Below are 17404 nucleotides of genomic sequence, written 5' to 3' on the forward strand. Positions count from 1 at the left end.
TAATTGAAAATTCTAATGATGTGCTGTTTTCTAAAGATAAATAACTAGTGAAATGATCCTTTTTACCCTTAACTACAAGAATTTTTTTAACTGTAATACAGTTTTATTTCATTTTTTTTTAAATTTATTCATCAAGTTAAAATCAAATTTTGGCTCGAATTTGTACGTCGAGTTGCACGAATTTAGTAGCATTACTGTGCTATTCTATTAGATTACGAATGGCAGGTGTCTGGCTGGGATTTAATAATTGTTTGACAACTAGCTCAAATTTACGAAAAGAGGAGAAAGTTTTGTTGTTGCAAACACGTAATACACGATATTCAACGAAACTGAACAAATCAGGGTAGACCGAGGCTTTGTAATTTTTCGGTTCAAAAATAATTGGACCAACTCTGTGACGAAAATTCAAAACCGATAGCACCACTTTGTAGTACGAATTGTACTTTGATAACCATTGAGAATCATCATAAAATCGATCATCACCTCGCGCCGAGCCAAAAAAAAAAAAGAATCTGACTCGCAGAGCCGTGCTCTCATAGCGGTAATTTGTCACTCGAGTACGCGATAGGCGTCAAACAAGATGAAAAGTCGAGCCCATCACCAAGCCGAAACCACGCGACACTGTACCTCTCCCTCGTCGCTTGTTTCATCGATAAGACTATAGTTGGATATCAAACGGAGCCTACACACGTTACACGAGTACAAACAACAGATAAACTTGACAGACAGATATGCAAACGGAGTCACGCGAGCGCGTGCGCGAGCGCAAATCAATATGTGTAAGTCGAAGCGCGGACTAAGCCGGGCATGTTCGATTTGATGACAATCGAGCACCTTGGACTGTGTCCCCCTAATACAACCACAGCTCCTGGAGCTACTACTACTGTTTCAGAGGGACACAAAGGACCGCTCAGGCTATACGTGGGCTGGGCTCGAATGGGTGACGGCAAAGGTCGATTTAAGTTATTCCGGAAGGCGACAATTTCACCGAAGATGCGTCGAATTTCTCGGCTGGCTCTCTGGATTATAGAGCTGCTACCGCAAATGCAGGCTGCGTTGGTGGTTGCGGTCTGGTGGGTCCGTTTTCAGGCGGTGGCACAGTGGATAAGGAACTGATGGATTGGAAATTCTATCGACAGAGCGCGTATACGAAGGCGATGATATTGGCCAAGGATGCGTGGATGAGACATTTTTGCACGGTTAGAATTGATGGGTCATCGGATGTTGGATTCACTGTTTCTTCACAATTGTTTATGTTCCACACATAAGGTTACTGATTTTTTGGTCGACGCTTTCGTTTATCTCAATATTTTGAGGCGGTGCGGGATTTTTCATCTCCCTAGAAAAATCCCGTCCCGCATCTCCTCCGGAAAAAGAAGAAAAAATCAGTGCACGCGAGAGAACGTCATTATTCAGCTGCCAAGTCGACGAAGCCGTGAATATTCATAAACAGTAAGACCTTGCATTCGGCACGTGCCCTAACTTCGAACCGGATTCCAGTGGCGTGCAATAATCAAGTGGAACGACAAACAGCCCAAATAACGCAAATTCGATTCGCGACGACGCAGAGAGACACCGAGTTCTAATCCCTTTCAATCGTTCATTAAATCGTGCCAACTCCGACGAGAGATCTGTTTCGGGATCCAGCACGTCATAAATTAAACGGCGAGAGACGAATGGGGTCAGAAATAACATTGTTGCGCCGATGCGAGGGGGTGAGAATCAAGCGAAAGGAGAGATCCCAGTAAACAATTCAACGACGGAAGGATTGAGACGAAGGAGCTTTGTGCAGCTTCTATTCTCTGCGGTGATATACATGTCTACGCTCGGTAATAGACCGGCGTGGCTGGAAAATTATGCCGCGTCTAGATTGCAAACAGTGAATTGTGCTCGTGATTACATTGCACGTTTATGCCCTTTGTATTTTTTTTTTATATTAAATTAGAATTAAAAAAGTAATAAGCAGTTGAAAAAAATAATGCATTAGTTACATTTTACGTTGCATAGGATTTGTATTAATGAATGATAGTTTCAATTGTTAGAATATTTATGGAATATGCATCATGATTTCCTTGACTAAATCTAGTATTGATACAAATGTGTTAAACAACAAATTAATAATCAAAAATAAAAATGTTATGTATTTGGCGGTAAAATAATTAAAATTAATGCAATATCTTCGCAATATTAGAGGCGAGCTAACAAAGTGAAATGTTTTCTAAAACCTTGCATTCATAGGTACGTTGTGATTGCATATCACTGTAGAGTGAGCACTTTTTTATTCCATGAAATTCGCTGCACGCACGAGATGCATTTTTTTCACCCCTAAATTGTGTTTGCTGCCATCCCCGTGAGACACAATTCTTCTCTCTTTTTACACCCGCTAGCGGGATGAAATTATTTGCCCTGTGCTTTTTTTATGGCTACGATTCTGATAATACTCATTTTCTGCAATTTCGGGGGACAGATAACAATAATAGCTTTATAACAGATAACAGATTATACTTTTTTTCGCAGCTGGTATGCCCAGCAGCTCTAGATACCCTTGCAGCTGTTCGTAAATTATTATTAGTTGGTACATTTTTTAAGGTCAAAAATTGTCTTCTTTGAAATAAATAATTACAAACGAAACTCTGAAAAAGTACTGTTTAGGAGCTATATTTTCCATTTGTATTAAAGCATCAGTTAAAATGGAATCATTGTGGCTTCTACACCTTGAAGCTTGTCGAAATAAACTAAATATTTTCCATTAGGTACACGAGAACGGGAGCACTTAGACGAGCACGAAACTACAAGTTTGCATGACTTTAATGTGATGACGAAAATTGATTTATCGTAAACTTAAAATGAAAGGAGCAATAATAAGATTTTGTGTCGTTTGGTAAAATTATAGTACAGGACATGGACTGCTATTAAACATGAAGTTACTTTTTTCAGCAGCGTTTTCTTCCTATAAACTACCCCCACAATTAGCTAACGTGACGCGTGTGTCTAATAGCGAAAAGCCAATTAAAAAGTGGGAAGGGTAATTTTCCACTCCTCGCCAACTGAATCTGTCAAAAATTAAGTTCACTCTGCCTTTTTTTTTTTATACCTTCTAACTTTTTACTTATCGAGTTAGTATCACTTTTTTGTCCCGTCTACTTTTTTTACTGTTGACTTTCTACATTTGGCGGTGTCTTAATTTTGGGCTTGGATCTCGAGAGCAGAAATTTTTTAGCATCGTATTTCTTCATCAATTACTTCATGCGACTTATCGTACTTGGCCTGCCAAGCCTCTGATGAGTGATTAAGACCTAATGAATGGAGACGATAAACTTTGTTGGCTTGAAACATAAACAGCACAAGAAAAAAAACATTCTAGCGACATTGATGTAGAAAAAAACTGATGACCTCTACCGTTAAAGAAACAATTTTTTTCAATTTTCGACCAGTCAAGGCTAGCAGCTGAACTCACTTCGAGACACTAGCCGTAGACACAAAAAAAACATATTAATAAAAGTTTGTTGAAAATCTTTTTAAATTGTTTAGCCATTGAGAAATTACAACTAATAATAAATTTTGTTATATATCTCACTCAATTATTAAGTAATTATTGTACAAAATTTTATTTTGTCATTAGTTCAAGCAACAATCGAAAATTTTAAATTACTTCGATGCAACGCCTGACCATACTCGACCTTTTCTACTGAAAATTAATACACCTTTTTTTTCTTTGGAAAAAACTTGTGTCACAATTAATTCATAACTCCTAAGAAGAAAAATAAAACTGTCATCACTTTAAATTTACAGTATTAAAAAAGCTATTTCCATATCATGAATCACAAGGATTACAGTTTCCGTCGGAAGTACGCATTTACTTGCCTCCACTGAAGGAAGACTGGCACTCGCATTTCCCCAAGTCGTCATGCGCTGGGCTAATGAAAATTCGAGCTTTCAAAATGATGAGAGCCGAAAGAGCGAGGGATTCCCTCCAGCTTTGCGAAAAAGTCCCCTTGGTTTTTCTTTTTTCGGTTCTAAAATATCAGCGTAATGACTTCCCCTGTATAGTGACTTTACTCGACTACTCTTATCCGGGAGACTTTTTTTTCCTCAGTCTCTTTTAGGCACGGAGTAAGAGTGAGCGGGATTTTTGTAATCTCCTCGCTGTCGCTCGTTCCGGTTTTTAAATGCAGCTGAGCTGCGCTGTGCTTTTAGTGCTGAGCTTAGACGGACTGGAGTTGATGCGAGCCAAAGCTTAGTATTACCAAACTTGAGGCAAAAATTAAACTAATGAAATCATCTACATGTAGGTATACATTCATATGGAACTGTTTTTAAAATTAACTATTTACTGTTGGAGTGACTCTTATAGCTTTGAACAAAGTCATTGTAAAACTGTAAAATCATAGAAAAAAAATAAAAAACACTCTTGGTTCGTATCAAGTCCTAGATTGAAAAAAAACTGACTGCAGATTTTCAATTAAAAAAAAAAAAAAAAAAAAAAAAAAAATTCACTGACGCAGTACCTGTTAACATAGGGCTGACAATTCTTGAATTGTCAAACCAGCATCTGTAGCGCAAGCTGAGAAGCTTTTCAGCAAGACTTCTCCGTCGAGTCGCCCCTCACGGTCGGTCAAGTAGAGAATGGGAGTAGAGAACTTTTATCGCGAAGTGTGTGTCGCAAGCCGCGGCAGAAAACTCTGTTGCCGATCGTTTGAGGTAAAAGGGTATGTGAAAAACTTAGCTGAGCTTGTTGCACTCAAGATTAATCGGTGTGTATTTTCTTACATACAAGAATTTACGGGGATGGGGTGTCTATGCTTTGCAGACTTTGACTGATGATGTGTATACAAATATCGATTTTACCTTAAGGGAGCATATTCACTTGTTGAGACCTATTAAAAGTGTAAGCGAGTTATTTATAAACTTTAACAAGCGGCTTAATTCATGCAAAATGCTACTCTTTTGAACATAGATCTCAACCAATTTATCTGACATGGAGGGAAAAAAATACTTTTTTCACACGTGGCACAGATTAAAATTTATAAAATAATTTTTATTTCCGTTGACTGGTAATATTGATGTATTACACATAATAAATATCAAACATAGATTCTGTCCTTAGAACAAACGATAAGGAAAAACTCATTGCACAATTTTTTCTGTGGTGGGAAGAAATGATTTTTTTTGTTGTTTCTGAATACTCTTTGTATTATCCTCCTTTCGATCATGAGTCTGACTGTATCATTTAAATTTAAATTCAATATTAATTACACATAGAATCAATTTTCCAAATGATAATTGGTACTTTGACTGCACTCATTTTGGATGTAAAATTTTTTCTTCACAAAAATAGACCATCAATCCTATGTATGGTTACTTTTTTTATCAGAAAAAACATAAGATAGTCACATAGATTAGTCACACCAAAAAAAGTATTAGTGGATGCTTAAAACTTATCATGAATAAATTAAAAAGTTTAAATGATACATTTGATTTGTTACACCTTTATTTAGGTGGAATTTATAATGTACACTCATTCTTGGTAAAGCTTGCATATCTTATTCTGTATGATTTAGCCCAATCAAGCGGACAACTTGTACTACCGTTTAAGCATAATGGGAAAATCTATAAAAAAACAAAATGTGATGGAAAAAGAATTATCTTAAAGTTTCCTTTGCAATGTCACACTTATAAACACCTGTGGTTCTCCGTTTTACATCCAAAGGGTCCCTTAATACACTTCATCGCTGTGCAACAAGATACGATAATGTAATGCATAATGCAATATCATCCCCAGTGGCGGTGGCGACACAGGAGAGTTTGTCGACAAGAACTTTGTGTACACCACGCAGGTGGTACGAGCATCGAGGAAAAACATTGTCTTGGACACACGCGCTCTAATTGAGACAAGTCTTCGCTCATGTCAACGCAAATGAGAAAAAAACCCATCAGACGCTCTTTGACTCTAATAATAACCAATCACGTTGTAGATCGTGCTTTTTTCTTCCACTTTTCCATTTTTTGCACGCGACAACAATGGAGCGTTCGTTATTTTAGTCATTCGGGCTCATCCATCAACTATGCCGTGCGTGTGAAAAATATTCATTTTCCTTACCTTGACGGAAACATGGGGCAGCTGAAAATTCATCTGTATTCCTCGGTGTCTTACAGTATCGGTGCTGGAAGCGCGCGAAAGTTAACTCTTGTGGCAAGTTTCAAAGTTTGCAAGCGTGCAGGTCTGTGTATATGAATGAGGAGTCGTTACTGAGTGGCTTATAAAATTCAAGGTCTTGTTTCAAAAGTGTAACTGGTTTTTAATTTGAAAAAGTTAAATTGAAAGGAAGACACTTTTAGAAAAATCTCTCAATTTTGATTCAACATTATTTTTTTACCTTAGCTGTTGCTTGGCTTACATGAGAAATGTGTATTTATTGATATAAATATTGACATCTTGAAAGTACTGATGCATACCTTACGATCAATACATTACAAAATGTATAATTTGTGCTTGGGTATTTCTGACTGTTTTTCATTCACTTGTCAACATCTTATTTGAAAATACAATGATAATACAACACTGAAGAAAAAGTCTTTGTAAAGAATTATTATGCTCTGTTAGTTTAGCCAACAACATGATATCCCCATGCCTCTTATTCAACCTAATCTGAAATCTGGTCACGAAAGCCGATTAAGGTCGCCAAAGAAAAGCCTGAAGTTTTCTTTATCTCCTTCTTAGTCATAACACTCGAAGTAAAAGGAAATGGTTAAGCAGAAAAAAAAGTTGCATGTTTCCCGCTCTTGTCGTTCAAAGTGCTTTTCCTCGCCTTTTTTTCCTCTCTCTCTTTCTTTCCCATCTCAGCTTTTGCACGAGAAATATCCTTCAACGGAAACCTTTCAGACTCTAGCAGTCAATTGAAGTTATTATTTATCTCAAACCTCTAATCCACTTGAAGCTCATTCACAGAATACACCCTTAATTTCTCTGTGTTATTTTATACCCCAGATGTTTACATAATTTATCGACGTAGTTTGCCTCTTGTAACAAACCAACTTTTTTTTTTTTATTGCGCATAATCATTTTTTATAAAAAAGATGAATTCTTCGTGCAATCCAACTAAAAATAGACTTTGTAATTGTAGTAGCGCTTATTACCTATTTTTATTTACACCAGCTGCGGTGATTTTCATCTCCTCGATAGTCAGTTTCATTTAATGCAATCCCTTCAATTTCGCTGGCTATCGATTACGCTCACTTCCAACTGGGAATTTGCAGTTTTTTTAAATTCAACCGAAACGACCTCATCCGTGGGTTCCATTTACGTGAAGAAGAAAGCCCGCTGGGCAACTAATTTCGCACAGCTAACGGAAGCGCTGAAAAAAACAAATGAGGTGGACGTCAGAATCGCAAGTGGCGAGCGCACGCTGCACCGATACTTTTTCCCCCTTGGAGGGGAAATCGATGAAAGTGGTGTACGTCGGGTGGCTAGAGTTTGTATTCCGCCCGAGTACACGTTTTCGGCCTCCTGGCGTAGCGATTTCCAAATTATCTGCGGACCGAGACCGAAATGTGGGTCGTGGGAGAGAATGGCCGGTCGAAAGAGAATGAAAAACGAGTTGCTGCCACGAAATCCTCTCTCTTTCGGCCGCCAGAATGGAAGGAAGAGGAACTCCGAAAGTGTACGTGGCCCTTTTTGTGAGCTCAACCTCCATCCCCTTCTAAGCACGCCGGTAGTGAGGCGCTTGGGATTTCCGACAGTTTTTTTTTTACCTCGTTCGACTTGTTTGCTCTTTTCTTCCGAGTTAGTTGGTTTCGGGATGTCTTATGATTTTTATCAACTGCTTCTGCTGTCAAGTTTGTATTTGCGTTGTGCCTGACAACTTGACGCGATGAGGCCGCTGCCGAGCTCCGAATTATCGTCTTGAAAAATGACCCGCGGGACTTTTCCTTCAGCCTTCGGCTTACCTAACTTTGTTTATAGCTCCTCGTGTTGCTTCGGAAAATTTAGAACTTAAAAACTCAAAAGAAAATAACTCTTCAAACATTAAACTTGAGAAAATGTGGAAAAATAAAGTTTTTAACGCATGGTATTCAAACAAACGTAACATATTATCCAAGTCTTTCTACATGAACAAATAGTCATTTCATACTTTACCTTATTGCGATATCGAAGTATAAGCTTTGGGGACTTGTGTGATTATACAATATTGGCAGAGATGATACAGTGAGATATTGCAGTACACGTGTCCCGTAAATTCGATTATATTTTGAATCATGCATACGATAAGGTTTTCATTTTAAGTTTTAAGCTTCAGTAAATTAAAAAAAAAAAAAAAAAGTACGAACTATTTTAAAGTAAGTAATTTTACACACACTGGAGTGTTTTCGCAACATGTGTTCTACAAGTGAATATATTACACTTCGTACTATGCTTCACTGAAAATGTACGCAAATAATTATCGATAAAGCTCGCTCTAGAAAATCAAAAAGATTTGAATAATTTTTAATTAATTTTAAATTATTACCATGTAAATTATGATTCAATCATTTTTTAATATTTACTCTGATAACATTGTCATTTAGGAGTAATACGATACTATTCCATGAGCGTAGTATCACCTCAGCTTTGCGGACATAAAGGTGTTATCTAGGCTTTGTAGTGCAAAATGTAGATTTAATTAACACTTTTTCAAGTTCTCGGCTGAGGGGCAATGGTAATAGCATAAAATAGTTCACTTTTTTTCACCATATACGTGCTGACTCTTCATACTTGCACTACATAAATAACCTTAAACAGCACAGCTCAATCTTGGGTTGAAATTCATCATACACCCTAAATTCATCTTTTACAGCGTGTACAAGTCATTAACTAAGCATCGCACTGCATGTATTAAAACAGAGTAACTAAATGTAACCCGAAATTCTCCTTTAATATGCACGAGTGTACCCACGTATAATCCCTGAAAAGAGCCGGCCTACGGCTAACTTGCGGTACTTCAATATCAAACAGTAGTAGCACTGTTATAAATATTGTACATGCTAACAGCTATAGGCGTTACGCTACGGTACGCTGACGCATAGCCGTACTCACGTATACTCTTTATATATACATGCCCTACAGCGTGTATCTCATTCTCGCCCTCTGACCCATTTAAAGATGGATTAATCGATCTACCCTCTCTCTCTTTTACCCACGCGAGCTTGCTGGGTTTACCAGTACATTATGCCGTATCAGTAGGGGTAAGTCGGGTTGCGTGTAAATTGATCCCCGTTGGAAACAACATTTGGGAGACATCGTTATTCAACCTGATGCGACTCTGGTACCTCTTTCTTAGCACCGTGTGACTTAGACACAGGGGGGAAAAATTATTTTTTCGTCTACTTACGCATTGGTGCGAAAAATAGTTTTGCCATCCCAACTTTAGATCCTTCTGAACTTACCTGAAACATAAAACAGAACAAAAAATTTTGTAAAGGATTGGTGAAAAATATTATTTCAACAGTATACAAATACAAAAAAAGTGGAAGTTCTTTTTCTTGGAGGGATTGGTTTCCATGACTTTGTACTCTTGTTCGAGTAGATAGGATTTTCCAGAGGTGCGCTCAGAGATGCATATCGGGATGAAGAAAACAAATTCACGAGAACGTCAAACTGCGTTTCTCATCAATATGTTTGGGTATACAAATTTTTTCGCACGAGGGATTTCATCAACTAATCCGTTTTATAAGAGAAAACATTCAAGCTTTTTATAAATTAAATTTTCAAAAATTTTAAAGAGGAAGAGCTGAAATGAGCTTCTCGTTCCTCTTTAATAAGACTTCTTTTACAGTTTTTTTTTTTTTTTCATAAATGGTTTCAATATAAACGTCATATTTCGGAAGAACTAATGCATTTACTTTTATACACTTTTATAGTTTATTAATCCAACTGCTTTTATCACTATTATCAATAAATACTACTAGTGCTAATAAACGAATTCTTAACAACTGTTTAAAAAGGAATGACCAGACTCGCAATCCATTATTACTCATTACTATTAATAATGTGCAGCATTTTAATAGTGGATTTATTACTGACGACAAAGATGCAAGATCATTTGTGATACAGCTGGTAATGAAGATAGCTTGTCCATTGCAGAATAATAAACAAAATCTGTGAGTAACAACGAGAACAATAGTCAGTAATTGGATTGCAAATAGATTATAAGCCATTTGTTGGGGCATAAAATTTCAATCATAGAAAATTGACCGTGTGATTGATAAAAAATGTATACCATATAGAGCACTGTTCCACTATTCATACAAATAAATTTTATTTCTAATTTTTACACTAAATAAGAAAAAAGGTATTTTTTTCAATGTACTAAAAGTTCATAGTGGCAGATTATTGCAGATTATGTAGATGAAATCGTGCAATAATATCACTTGGCATACGTCAACTTTGGAAAAAGTCAACAAAAAATCTCGTCAACATGCAACGTGTGCTTATGTAAATCCGAGGGGTGGCCAAATAAAACAAACTCAACTTTGGGGAGTCGCATCTGCGTGAGTCTGCGCATGGATCAGGAGACATACTGCAGTGCCTCAAATGGGGTCAATTTTTATAAAGATGCACGTAACGATGAAAAACTATATTTTTAGATATAATGAACACTTGCTTTATATGTATATATGAAAGATGTCACCTTTATATTTTATGATAGTTATTTTCATTCATCTTTAAAAATTTAGCATAAATGAATTTTAATACACTTCCTGTAATATTTACCAAAGATAAGCTCTTAAAAATTTGAAAAAAACGCGCTGAGAGCGTAAGATAAGTAGGTAATGTAATTAAATCTTATCTACCGTGGATTCAATTCAAAATATTTTCTAGAATATTTATGCATGGAAGAGGGTAAACACAAAATTCAAGCCACGGAATTTTTTTTCATCTTCAAAAGGTTTTTATGGGCCAAATGTAAGGTGTTTAGCAACCAAAATTATCACAGTTAAAATAGCTACTTTGCCAATATGATTCCATGTAAAATAACACCTGCATGTAAACAGGTATAATAATTTCAAGACTAAACACGCAGACTTGTGTGCATGAAAAAAAAGGCAATTACGCTCGAAAACCTCTTGTTCAATATTTACGCAGGCGTGCAGCAAAGGCCGTCCTTCCAATATAAATTATCCTCTATCGCGCACTCGATTACCGCTATCTTATGGTTTTAGTTCAAAAAAAAGTGCACGCGTAAGCCGAGCAATGACAGTAGTACTCGCTCTGCTCGCTTTCGAATTCGCGGAGCGTACTCTGTGTAAGCGCACGAGCGTACGTGCGGTTTGTCTTGCGATATAGCGCGTGGGATCAACAAAACGAGGTGCAGGGACTCGAGACCGTTGTAGCTTATGGCTGAAACTTTTTTTTTTTTTTTTCATATCGAGCGAGACAAATGTGAGCTTTGAGGAGTCTCAGCTTAATTACTCTGTTGTTTTCACCGAGTCCTTCCAGTGTTGAGCAATGATGGATCTTGTTAATGAGATTTTTGCGTTTTTCATTCTTCGTCCGTTTTGGGTTTTACCTCAGCAAAAGACATTTTGTCATCATTTCAAGTAATTTTTTTACAATGAAGACTTACAGTTCTAACTTAACTCTTTTTATAACAATATAACATCTTCCGTAAAATGAATGTACTGTGCTTCAAGATTCTGCGAGTTTCTCCATTATTCTTGGGTGCAAGAACTTTTTCAATCTTATCTGACAGTACATGGACACTCAGCAAGATAAAGTATAGCAAAATAGTAATATTATTTTCATTAGGCAACGTATTGTGAAATATTTCGATGAGATCTTTTGGCTGACTATACGTTTACTTGTTCTACTTGTAATGTATTTTGAGAAAATACCGCACTCATGCAAGGGAAGTTCGGAATAAAAATATACAGCATAGAATATGATTTAATACATTAAAATAATGTTCAAAAAAGTGTAGGTCATTTGATAATTGTTATGATAAAATTTCAACCCACCTAAACCCTTTTTTTTTTTTTTTTTGGTTGACATCGATTACATGGTGTGTTTAGCTGACTTTTGAAAATTAATTGGAAATAGTTGTATAAATTAAAGTAAAAATCCCCCCAAATAATCTGTACTCATAACATTTCTTAGCCTTCAATTGGAATTTTTAATGCAATTTTAATTAAATTACATACTGTATGATTGTGTCACGTTTAAACCTGAAAAATAAATGTATACAGTGAATTGATAGGGCTCCGATTACACAAGTTATTTGATGTAATGAATTTTTTTTTCAGTAATGTATTAAGTGAATAAAATAAAAAAATTTCCAAAAGTTCATTAAAAAGTTTTAAAAAACATACTGTTTCTGAGAATATGCATGCCGGGCTATATAACTCTTCCAATAAATTACTCTTTTTCTTCTCTGGTTTGGTTAAAGTGGGCAAAGTGAAATGGAATTTCAACCACTACTCGGATTGGTCGGTGAATCGCGAAAAACTCTCAATACCATTTCGTTTGGTGTAATGCGGTCAACGATTTCGTTCACTTGAACGTAGTTTTCTCACATAAAATTAAAAGTAAAGTAATTTTACCTATTTTTTATTTAGTTCGTGAAAAGTAAATTGTGTCAATGAAATTGAGATTCAATATTTCTGTGGTTTAAACAAGGGTTTTCAGAGCCAATGAAAGTAGTGGTTTTAAATTCATGAAAATAATTTACGATGACAAAAAAAAGCTTGACAGTAAAAAGTTCCCGTGTAAAATAAACCGAGCCTAAGATAGGATGATCCATCCTACATCATCTGAAACAATTATGTTAATGGCTCTGATACGTAGTGACCATTTTCAATATCATGATTTCGCCTTTGCTTCAAAAAGAACAAAAGAAAAGAAAAGGAAGATTGAAAACGAGAGTAGGTGAGCAGAAAAGTACAAATCTCGGTACACCTGACACAATATCTCAGCACAAAATGAAGAGATGAAAACAGCCGTCGCTCATTTTGGTGTCATAGTACCATAGTCATTGCTGTTGTGCCTATCTATACTTCTTTTTTTGCACGAAAGTTCCGTACGAACGTTGTGAGAAATTATCGCTCATTTGCGAAAAAAAAAAGAAAAAAAAATAGGAAGGAATCAGATGAAAGTGAAAGGTCGTTTGCTCTCAATGGCGAAGTAGGCTTTTATGCTCACCGAGAACTATGCAGGTCCTCGATTCGCTCTATCTGTGTGTACGTATTGCATACGTGTCAGCCCACGTAAACCTTGAATTTTAGATGTGCGCAGCCACGATGCGACGCTCTTCCGTGTGTGACGTCACACATAAAAAAAGGGTGCGGGTACCCTTGCAGCGCTCCGAGGACGTAAGTACTTTGTGGGTTGAAAATTTCTGTGGCCCCGGGATACTCTGCGCATGGGCACTTTAAACATGTAAGGTAATTGCGAGCTGTGGAGACAAAGTTCCCTTTTTTACCTCCCGTGTCAAACAAAGTGCGAGCCGAGGGGTCGTTTTGTTACTCGACACGCGTGCTTGATGAGCATTTGAGGAAGGCTGTTTATTAATTTATTTATTTTTTTTTTTTTTTTAATTTAGCGAGGAAAAAGTGTTGAAAATTATTCCTTGCTTATCAATGGATGCATTGTATGTTATGAATCTCCGTGACTGAATATTTGATATTAAAAATGACGTCAAGGTTTTTCATTGTTACAGTGTACGTAGAATATCCATATGGTGATGATTTAGCAAGTAACATTTGTTACTTATATACAGATATAAGTGAGTATGGCAAAGAGCAATAAAAATGGAAAAGATACTTGTTGACTGAGTTTTTTTTTTTTTTAATACTCATTTTAAGCTTAAACGCTTTATTTCCATGTATTTTCCAATGGAAAACGTGATATTTGTTGTGTTCGTAGAGAGTCGAGGTCTCGAAACTTTATAAAGGAGTATTTTTGAGGGAAAATATTTCTTGTGAGAATAGTCTCCAATATTTACAACAAAAACTCTTAAGGTATTTTCTATTTATTTTTAACGCGAAACTAATTCAACAATTACTTTTTTAAGATACGTACGTTTTTTTTAAATGTGAAAGCAATGGATTTTCAAGAGACTGTTTGATTTATCATTCCATGGGTACCCTTTCAACAAGCTATGATTAAGTAAAATGTTTTATAAAGGTTGTCTCTCCAAATAAAAGAGGAAGCAATAAGAAAAGTAATGTTAGTATACATCAAATTTAGTAATGGTATTTAATTAATTCAATCGCACTAAACGTTGGAAGCACACCTGCATTTAATTTTATACGATAGATATGTGTATACAAACATACGTTTCTAATAATGTAGTAAATTATTCACAAGATTTTTAAAATCTAGTTTTAGAGTTCACATGATTATAGACTTACTCTCTGAGCTACAGTTTGTAAGTATATATATATACACAACTACAAGTATAGCTTGTGCTCCTAACAGCTGTGAAATCTTAATTTCAATTTAAGTACAGCATCGATCAAAGTGATCTAAAATCTCGTTTGCAGACAGGGATAAAATGAGGGGAAAGAACAGAAGGAGTTGGAGTTTCTCGAATCATTTCTTGAACTATGACTTACCAAGAAGTTAGAAAGTTCAACTGTGGAGATTAACTATACATACAGGGTATTTCGACGCTTTTCTAGCTAAAGTTTCATCTTCAAAGTGTGAAGCAGTACTGCAGGGCTTTTCGTGGTTCTATACTCTCAATTGTGTGTTTAGGTATGTTTCACGTTGAAGTTCGCGCAAGTGTCATAAAACAAAGAGCCTCGGGCTGGGAAACGAGAAAGTCGTGGCCTAAAAAAAGTCCATTTCACAGCTAGTCGTAAAATTCAGCTGTGAAAAAAAAAATTTTTTAAACGGGAATTTTTTGGTTTCTCAATTTTGGTTTTCTCAAATTGAACGATACAACCGATTTCTTCAATAAATTTCTCACTTTAACTTTTTTGATATAAAATTACGTACACTTTGCCGTTTCAATTGAAGCGAATTTAAAAGATTTTAGTCATAACTAGAATAAGAATTAAATTAAATTCCAAGCTATACCGTGTTTTTCTCCACGCATGAGTCGAAAACAATAAGTTTATCACGTAATTCTCACACGCACTGATCAACCGTGTAATTTTTTCTTCAGTTAAGGTTACAAATAATAGAGGTACCTTTTGCGTTCCCGTTTATTCCCAGCTGCGAAATAGACTTAGCGTGCTTGCTTTCAAAACAATCGAAGGTTACTTCACTTTGGGCATGGAATAATGTATGAGGGGGGAAAAGAATGAACACAACTCGGGGATCTGCGAGAGTTTAACCAGAAGCAGAGATAATATAATAATATATTGGAAACGGAAAGAGTACCACTGTAATGCTAAGCAAGTTCTCTCCCTTGTGATGCACTTTTGTTTATTTAAGGAAAAATCCAACCAACAAAAACAAAACTCAATCATAAAATCATCATATAAAATATAGAGGGGAAATGGAAGGTGGAGAAAAATCGAGGATGATATCAGCCATCTACAGACCGATGCCTCTCATTGATGGAGCCCCTCATAGCAGTGAGCAATGGGAAAGGAAAAATATCGACGAATGAGAGCAGTTTTTTTGTACATGAAAATACTTACTATCTGTTCTTGTCCCTAAAACATTGACATACGATATTACTGCGTAAGCTTGGACGAGAAATTTTCGTGATGGTAAACGTATCAAGGTGAACATATTGCGATGACAGATGTATCTGCTTTTTACAAAAAAAAAAAGAAAAAAAAATTAGTTTAAGAAATAAAGTTGACAGGTAGATGATTGGATTGAGTAGAACGTGACAAGAGTCTTTGGGGGAGGATCAGTCTTTTATCAAACAATGGTTTAGAGGTCGGATTACACGGGAGCATTGTTTATATCTGACAATTTGTGCTTTCACTCATCATAAGTACTCAAGTCTCGCGTTGTTGGTAGATTCACCAAGACGTGCATAAAGCCATTAAAGACGAGGTATAATCTCGATAAGTCCTTCAAACGCGATTCGTGCCTTTTTGATAAAAATTCTATACCCCAAATTTCGATGACTAAAACTGAAAGAGGGGAAAGACGCGTGCATATAATTCGGAGTCACGAATGTCCCTTGCGCAAGCAAGAAAACCTGGCAAACTTTGGGTGCAACTTTGATGCTCTGTGGCTTACAAGAGAATGGGGACGCAGTGAGAACAAGCGACTCAGCAGAGCGCGTGTTTATTAAAAACGAGGAGATACCGCACCGGTAAGCGTTCCCCGGATTTTTGATTCCAAGGATTTCAGAGTAAGCAGTCTATTTTCCACGATCAGCGATAACCACGCGTAAATCCGATGTGTCTGTTGCTTGGACTACAGTAGGCAAATCGATGTCCCTCGGTTAGCTCACACGGAAACTCTGAGAATCTTTCCCGTGCGATCCTTTTGCGATATTGAATTTTAAATCGATGGCTTGTGCAGAAATGTATTTTTGTTACGTGGCGTCAGAGGCAAGGCCACGTGTTTAAGATATTTTTAGTATCCATACTGATGATGCGTTTTAGTTGATTAAAACCACTGGCGGAAATTTTTCATGGATATTGGATGGATCGCAAATGATACTTTTGTTCGTTGAACTCGAGCTGTTCCAAGCGAATCGATGGGGTGGAAATTTTCATCTTTTGGCTTGCAATCTTTCACAATGTCAATCATACGAGACAGAGATAAAATAAAAAGTAACAAAAAAAAAAATAAAAAAGAGTCTCACCTCTCGTCGAACCTGATGGACGATCGCGACAGGTCGCTCCAGGCGCTCATGCTCCTGCTCCTCCTCCTGTAGGACGCCTGGGGCCCAAAGACCCTGCAGCTACTCCTGCGCCTCGTCGAGGCCAGATTCTCCGCGTGAAAGTAGACCCTCGGCGCCGAAGCCGAGTGTACCTTGTGCGTGCTGCCAGTCAACTCGCTGTAAGTCGCCTCGGCCGGCTGCTGGTGGTTGTTGGTGCTGTTGGCAGTGAGCACTGGGTCGCTGTCGGCTTGGGGGTGCTGGTTGGGTGGCGTCGAGCCTGGACTAACGGCAGCCGAGCCCAGGGCGTTGAGGGCCTCGTACTCGCTCCAAGAGTTCTCGCGGCCAGCCATGTCGAGGAGGGGCTCGCTCGAGCCACCCGAGCCCCTGCGTCCACCATCGGCGTCCCGAGGCGACGAGTCGGCCGCCACCTGCCCCTGCTCGCAGCTCGTGGGACCTATGGTGGCGGCCGTAGGACTGGCTGGGCCCCAATAATCCTGCGATCATCCATACAGTTCGTCGTCTTGCTGTGGCTTGGCGTCGCGCCGATTTCTAACCGAGCGCACCAAGCCGGGACTCATCCTGGCCGCGCTCTGCGCTGTTCTGTGCGACCGAAGAGGCATGCTACTGATGAT

At 37.5% G+C, this 17404-nt stretch overlaps 1 protein-coding gene across 1 annotated transcript in view; it reads right to left on the bottom strand.

Annotated features, from left to right (window-relative positions):
• SLO2 (slowpoke 2) overlaps positions 1-17129 on the bottom strand; it is a 148487-nt gene extending 131358 nt beyond the window's left edge. The window contains exon 1 of the mRNA XM_089594490.1: positions 16755-17129. Coding sequence (XP_089450616.1) covers positions 16755-17122 — 368 coding nt within the window. The 5' untranslated portion in view covers positions 17123-17129. The remainder of the gene's footprint in view (positions 1-16754) is intronic.
• Between the last annotated feature and the right edge of the window lie 275 nt (positions 17130-17404).

This window comes from Copidosoma floridanum, unplaced genomic scaffold (genome assembly GCF_036245765.1).
Source record: "Copidosoma floridanum isolate Cflo_tuat_1 unplaced genomic scaffold, Cflo_Japanese_pri ptg000001l, whole genome shotgun sequence".
Taxonomy (NCBI): Eukaryota; Metazoa; Arthropoda; class Insecta; order Hymenoptera; family Encyrtidae; genus Copidosoma; species Copidosoma floridanum.